At 40.4% G+C, this 7,500-nt stretch overlaps 1 protein-coding gene across 1 annotated transcript in view; it reads right to left on the reverse strand.

Annotated features, from left to right (window-relative positions):
• Positions 1-365: 365 nt before the first annotated feature.
• LOC113824844 (glycerophosphocholine cholinephosphodiesterase ENPP6-like) overlaps positions 366-7,500 on the reverse strand; it is a 12,149-nt gene continuing 5,014 nt past the window's right edge. The window contains exons 3-10 of the mRNA XM_027377631.2: positions 6,145-6,287; positions 5,584-5,764; positions 4,953-5,094; positions 4,696-4,833; positions 4,280-4,441; positions 2,600-2,732; positions 1,341-1,475; positions 366-1,169 (exon numbers count right to left, since the gene is read on the reverse strand). Coding sequence (XP_027233432.2) covers positions 949-1,169; positions 1,341-1,475; positions 2,600-2,732; positions 4,280-4,441; positions 4,696-4,833; positions 4,953-5,094; positions 5,584-5,764; positions 6,145-6,287 — 1,255 coding nt within the window. The 3' untranslated portion in view covers positions 366-948. The remainder of the gene's footprint in view (positions 1,170-1,340; positions 1,476-2,599; positions 2,733-4,279; positions 4,442-4,695; positions 4,834-4,952; positions 5,095-5,583; positions 5,765-6,144; positions 6,288-7,500) is intronic.

Below are 7,500 nucleotides of genomic sequence, written 5' to 3' on the forward strand. Positions count from 1 at the left end.
TACATACACATATATATGTATATAAATATGTATAATACACACACACACACATATATATATCTATATATATGTACACACACACACACACACACGCACGCACGCACGCACGCACACACACACACACACACACACACACACACACACACACACACACACATATATATATATATATATATATATATATATATATATATATATATATATATATCCCTCCTTTCGCACCAAGACGAAAGCAGCTCATACCCGTTTAGCTGAATGACTGCTTCAATGTGTGACCGCCTGGGAGTACTAAATGTTGCTAGCATTTTTACATTGCCCAACAAACTGTGTGAAAATATCATGGTACAAAGAAAGGTTTTGATAGATATTTTTGAATTATTTCTTTAATTCTTAAACATATATTTTCAACTGACATAGCGTAACGGGACAGTATCGTTACCCTAGTTAATAACAGCAGGTGTCAGCTAGATCCCTCAGGTTTACGACTAAATAGATTCCAAAATAAGTCCACTTTACATACCTTCTTTACATTCTTTACATACATACTTTACCTTCATAGACACAAAGCCCAAAGCAGTGCAGATGTGTGATTTACGGATCTTCTTGTTCACTTTCCTTTGTACTTGTCTTAGAAAGAAATCTGAAACTCATTCGCTTGGCTGAGTGGCAGAGCATTGGGATCAAGGTAAGCATGTGGAGAAAGAGGGTCTAGAGAAGAGAAAATTGTCGTAAATGTGACAAAAGAAGAGAAAATTGTCGTAAATGTGACAAAAGAAGAGGAAATTGTCGTAAATGTGACAAAAGAAGAGAAAATAAAGTTGTAAAGGTGCCTAAATAAGAGATAAAGTATCTTAAAAGTGACTAAAGAAGAGAAAATCATGTTCTAAAATCTTGTAAAAAGAGAGAAGTGCGTCCTGTGCTGATGCCACGGAAAATGGCAGACCCCGATCAAAGCAAGAGCAGCGCGGACACGATGGCCATCAGAGCGGCCAGAGGTATCCCGCCCCTCGAGATAGCACTACTCTGGAGGGGGACTCCGGGTCTGAAGAACGCCTCCACGTGGGCCAAGGTGCCGTTGTTGGCGTGGCACTGGAGCTGGACACTTCGGCACAGGAGGTTGTACACGTCGACCTGCTCCACCACCCCGGCTCGGACTCCCGGAGCAAAGTCTGTGGAGGTTTTTGTGTTCAACCGTCTGTCACTTTTGTTTCAGTATTTCGTAATCGATTTTTATCCATGCATGTAATAAAACAAGATTCCCATGATGTACATATGCACACGGAATGAACCAATAAATAAAGTAAAGCAAGAAATATGAGCAAAATCATGGTTTTCCTCACATGGCCCGACGGCATAGAGAACAGCGCGCATGTCGGGGTTGCGTCCATTCGTGTTGTCGAGGCCGTGGTTTCCCTCGTAGGAGCCCGCGCTCTCGGGCACTGAGAAGGCAGTCTGGGGCGGGCGTATCATATACCCTGGCAAAGGGGGATACGAGATTACTTCTAATTAGGTTTCGAAATGGTTTATTTTTGCATTCATATTCATAATTATCAGGGACTAAAATAAGCAAAGATACAACCTAAGAATGGGATCTACAATATACAGCTCTTTATTTGAAAATATTCATGTCTACCTTAGTGATTATTGTTTTTATAGCACACTTTATCAGCGCATTATACCTGTCCTAGCAGTTCTATGAGTAATCCTTTAGAAAATTAGCCGATTTAAGGGTATCAGGCTCCAATTCACAGACTTTCGGTGGTGTTACTAACAAAATGGTATTTATAAAGCTCCTGGCTATCTTTCCCTAATATTACATTATTCGGGAAGTCTGGTTTCAGAAATTACAGTGATCAATATGTACTAAAGATTCTCATTCCAACACATATATAATCATATATAATCATGAACATTTAATTTGCTCACATTAGCCTATATGCATGTCCACACACACACGCACACGCAGACACACACACACACAAACACACACACACACACACACACACACACACACACAAACAAACACACGCACACACATATATGTATGTATGTATATACATATACTCATATTTATATATACACGTGTATATGTAGGCCTGTGTATGAACGTAGACCTATGCAATGTGTATATGTATATATAAATACAAAGATTAATATATATATATATATATATATATATATACATATATACATATTAATCTATGTATTTATATTCACGGCAATCTTAAGTTTATAGCCAACCGCTGGTGGTGAAATTTCGACATCCCTCCAAACTTTCCAAAGAAGTAAATCCATAGTAAATTAGATCAAGGTTAGCTTAGTAAATGCAAGAGAGTCATCACGAGTGTGGAAATAAGGAATATGCAATCCTAGCTGATTTGATCATAATGGAAAAGAGAATTGTTCATGTTGGTAACCCTGAGCCTTTCCCGATGATTAAAGGTCTTGAGAATAACGGTGAAAGCGACCGTTGTAAATAACGTTCGACATTCCGATAGTCAGGCTTGACACTTAACCGAAACGCACTGAGTATGAATACGGGCGATACATTACATTAGGATCTTCATTTACATCATATGGTACTTTGGTCCTCGCTTACCCTCCTTCGCAATGACGACAATCTCCAGTATGAGGCGATGTGCCTTGTAGTGGAGAGGCTCGGGCACATCCTTCTTCAGGAACACGTTCACGTTTTCGCCCACGGTCGGACACCTGCGCAAGCTCTCCATCACCTGTTCAGCGATAAAAAAGGATACGATTTCAGGGTCTCCGGGATTAAAACGAAAAGGTAATTTCAAAAGTGCAAATCGTGTTTTTTTTTTCCTTCAAGCTGCTGGTCGAGGACACCAATGGCGCACAATGTTGTTAAGGATGCAAAACAGTGTTTACTGAAACTAGGCAGACACTGTATTGACACTGCATTTGGAAAAAAATGGCTATGCATAGTCTTATTCCAAATAGAAATATAATTATATATTTCTATTCCACGATCCTAACAAATTACTCTCACTCCCACAATGCTGCTTGCAATCGATATGGACAAAACGGCTTATGTGAAAGCGGAATTGGAATACCCCATTTGAGAACAGACAGCATGGAATTCTCTGGAATGAAGGACCCAAAGGCACCTTGGTTGGGAGCTGCAATACGCTTCTACTGTGGAAGCCACAACTCCCCTGTGCTTGTGTGTCAATGTGGATTTTGACTATCAGATTTCACCTTAAATGTTTAGCCTATCAATCAATCAATCTATGTGTATGTGTGTGCGAATATATATATATATATATATATATATATATATATATATATATATATATACATGTATATATATGTGTGTGTGTGTGTAGTCACACACACAAAACAGAAATTTGCCTGAAATGTTTCGTCAGTCAGCGCCGCCGCCTCCCACACGCGAGCGACAACAGTCCGAACACCAGATATCCACTCCTGCTGCGTGTGGATGGCGCGTGTTCAGGGGAAACAGCTGACGCATTTATTGTGACAACGTTTTCAGTCTTTGTGATGAAATATATTTCATGTGATGGATACCTAGTTTACGCAGCAGTTTCCTGATAAATACTACTGATTGTATACTAACGATGATAGTGTTATTACTAATATCTATTATAATATTATTGATGGCAATCACAATAGCTACATATACATATACATATATATATGTAATAGGGCAAAATTGGACCAACAGTCACTTTTACCTGATAAGATATTGCCGGTATGTGGAATGTGCTCAATGTACATAGAATGAACAGGATATGATAATTTTAATGATGGGTATCCTTATTTCTAATTAATAATACTGTTGTGAGGAACATGGGCTACAATTTTCATCGAAAATTAATGTCAATTGTCCCAAATTGTCGATATATACATTCAATATATAGGTCAAAAGGTTATGGAACCTAAAAATCACTCAAAAACTTAATTGAATGTCATATTAGTATTCCCCGCGATTTCCCCTTTACAAATCTACCTTATTTTTAAAAAATCGGACCATTAATTACAGAATTATAGGACTTTGGAATTTGGCGGCCAGGCCCTTCTTCGCGAAAAAAGTGAAAGAGAAAATGCATCTCAAAAAGCCTCTGTCCGATTGAGCTAAAATTTGGGAATTTGGCTTTTCTGACTGGGAATGAGAGAGAGAGAGCGGGGCGCACACGCACACGCGCACACGCGCACACGCACGCACACGGTCTTTGTACAATTATCATCACACAGAAATAACCCCCTCCCCCAAAAAACAACATCAACAACATATTACCTCCATCGCATAGCCAACTCTTGGTTGGACGTTGATGTAGCCACCATACTCGACGACCTTCTCCACCTGCGACTCCTCCAGGCAGGGAACCACGTCCAGCTCCCGCACCTTCCCCTGCCCCGTCCAAGCCATTCCGTGGTCGCTGACTAACACCACGTTGACCTGGAATATGATAATCATGATGATAGAATGGTAATAATAATAACAATTATTATTACTTGCTATTGATAACAAGACTGATTAGAAGAAAAGCAATGATAAGAAAACAAGGGCAATAACGATAACAATAAAATGAACAAAATAAAGAAAACGTAAAAAGTATTAGAGGGCCAAAGTGCATAAATCATATGCATAAGTGCATAAAAGTATTAGGCGGCCAAAGTGCAGAAACTAGCTAAGAATATCCACATGCTAACGTTGTCTATCATGTCCCGATCCGAGAGGTCCTTCCAGAGTAGCTGCAGAGCGGCGTCGGTGTCCCTGACCGCCGCTGCCACCTCCGACGACGCGGGACCGAAGTAGTGGCCCTGGGTGTCTATTATGCCGTCGTAGACCTGTGGAGAAGTTTACATTACAACAGGGCGTTTCATTTTTTTTTTTTTTTCGACGGTGAAATTCCGTTTTCGTCTTCATTCATCGTCGCAGGAGAGGCCACGAGAGACGAGGGACTAACCATGGCGAGAGAATATCCTAGGTTCTGGATCATGTCCACTGCCTGGCGGAAGTTCTGAACCATGTTGTCTGTGTTGGGAGCAGCAAACCTGAAGGGGTCGCAGTGCCGTGGTAGGACGCTGCCATCCCACGGGACGTCGCATCTGTTGGGCAAGGGATGGACTGATCGTGGTGCTCTTCGAATAGTATATGGATCGAAAAAATATATTGTATTTTGGTTTTGACATGAATAAGAAAAGCAGAGAAACAATAATATTCAACATAGGTGTAGAAAGATCTATATAATAGAGAGAATTGCGATTAATTCACATTTTACATAAAAGACAGATAGAAGGGTTAAAAAACTATCCATTGGGTATCCCCATGGAGTATTGAATGGATGCATTACAAAGATTGGAACTAAATTATTAATTAGATCAAAATAAAAGGTATAATAAAGTTAAAAGAGGAAAATAAATACATAGTTAAAAGGGTTAGTAGCGTTTAAAGATAAAATGTAAAAGAAGAAATAAACGGAAAAATGAATTGGCTGTACAAGAAAGGTAGTCTATTAAAGATGAAATTAAAAGAGAAGTAAAAAAGATAATAAAAAAGGTGAAAAACATGAAGAAAAGCCGAGTCCGACGCGCCACCTGGACCAGAGGAAGAGGGCGCTCTGGAGGCCGCCCTTCGTCGCCGTGATCCAGAAGGGCTCGGCGTCGCTCCACCAGGCAGGGTCCTTCGCGCCCTCGAGGTCGTCTATGGAGAAGACCTTCGACGCCTCCCGGTCGTAGATGTAGTTCCCGATGATCCCGTGGCTCTCGGGGTAAAGACCTGCGGGCAGAGCAGATGTCAGCGCCCGAGGAACTGAAGCGGTGCCTGACGAAGGGGGGGCTGTTGGCTGTCTTATATACACACACACAAACACAAACTCAAACATGTATGTGTGTATATATATGATATATATATATATATACATATATATATATATATATATATATATATATATATATATATATATATGTGTGTGTGTGTGTGTGTGTGTGTGTGTGTGTGTGTGTATGTGTGTGTGTGTGTATGTATACACATACATACACACACAAACACACGCACACACATACACACACACACATATATACATACATACACACACACACACACACACACACACACGCACACACAAGAAAGAAAGAACGCCCCCACCAGTGCCTCACCAGTGACGATCGTGTGCCAGTTGGGGAAGGAGTTGGTGGGGAAGGCAGGGTTGACGTATTCGGCGGCGGCTCCCTGGCTGAAGAACCTCTCGAAGCCGGGCAGCCCGTTGCCGCGGTGGATGCTCACGTAGTCCCACCTCACTCTGGCGGCGTTTCGGGAGAGGTTAGTGCGCGAAAGGCTAGTTCTGAGGTGCGTGTTGTTTGTATTTATGATTTATGCTATTTATGAAGAGGCTTTGTGAGTGTTTCTCGTTTTCCTTTTTTTTTAATGTGAATTTTATTTTTTTTTTATTTTTTTCTTTCCTTTTTTCTATGTGGGTGGTGTTCGCATAGTCTTAGATGTAGGCGTGTTTCTGTTTTGCTTGCGTTTTTATGTGCATAAAGAAACAAAAGATAAGAGAGAAATAAAGGGAGAATTACATGGACGATTTAGGAGACAGTCGGAAATGGAATAAAGAACGGGAGAGGGAGAGAAAAGAAGAAGAAAAGTAATAATTAGAGAGAGAAATGAATGAGATCGGGAAAGAAGAGAATTAGAGAGGGAGATTATCATTGAGTTTTAGGAGTCTGTATGTTTTTTTTTCTCTTATGATCTAGTTCTGTGGTTTGTATATTTTACTTCTATGATATATAATCAAAGGGAGATCTAGGGTCTTTCATTGTGTGTTGTGGAGGAGGATGTGTATACAGGGTCGGTCAGCATTTCATGGCATTTTCCAAGCATGATGACATAAACTGAGGCAGTTTCATGCTGAATCTCGTACATATGACAGTAATAAACAGAAGATCCATGTTTTCCGCGAGAAACTTAGGTATACCCATAAATGTATATGAAAATGTGCAAGAAATGACACTGATTGTGGTATACTGACATTACTGCCTTAAAAATAATTTATAAAATGTTGTATGTATGAAATAAAAATGTAGCCTGGGAAGGATATGTAACTAGGAACGGAAAATTGGACAGAATGGAAGGTAAGCTATTTAATGTCAGCTGATATGAAGAAAATAGAGACTTGGTCAACTAGAATACATCTTTTTATCCTGAAATTGGACACAGTATTGTTGGGGAATTGCCCCTGGTAGCGGCGTCGGTCTGGGGAACGGGGCCTGAAGGGGAGGCTGATCGATCTGGATGATAAAGTGGTCGGGGAGTTTAATCTGAAATGGCTGATGTGGATGGATTAATGGAAGGGGGATTAGATATCGAGCAAATCTCATTTCTCTGCTCTCTCGTCCTCTTTTTACTCACCCCCTTCTCTCTCTGTTGCGTGTGGGTAGTTTATGTGTGTATATCTTTATCTATCTCTTTCTCCTCCTCGTTCTCTTGTTTGTTATTCATTCTCTTCCTCTTCT

This window comes from Penaeus vannamei, chromosome 28 (genome assembly GCF_042767895.1).
Source record: "Penaeus vannamei isolate JL-2024 chromosome 28, ASM4276789v1, whole genome shotgun sequence".
Lineage (NCBI taxonomy): Eukaryota > Metazoa > Arthropoda > Malacostraca > Decapoda > Penaeidae > Penaeus > Penaeus vannamei.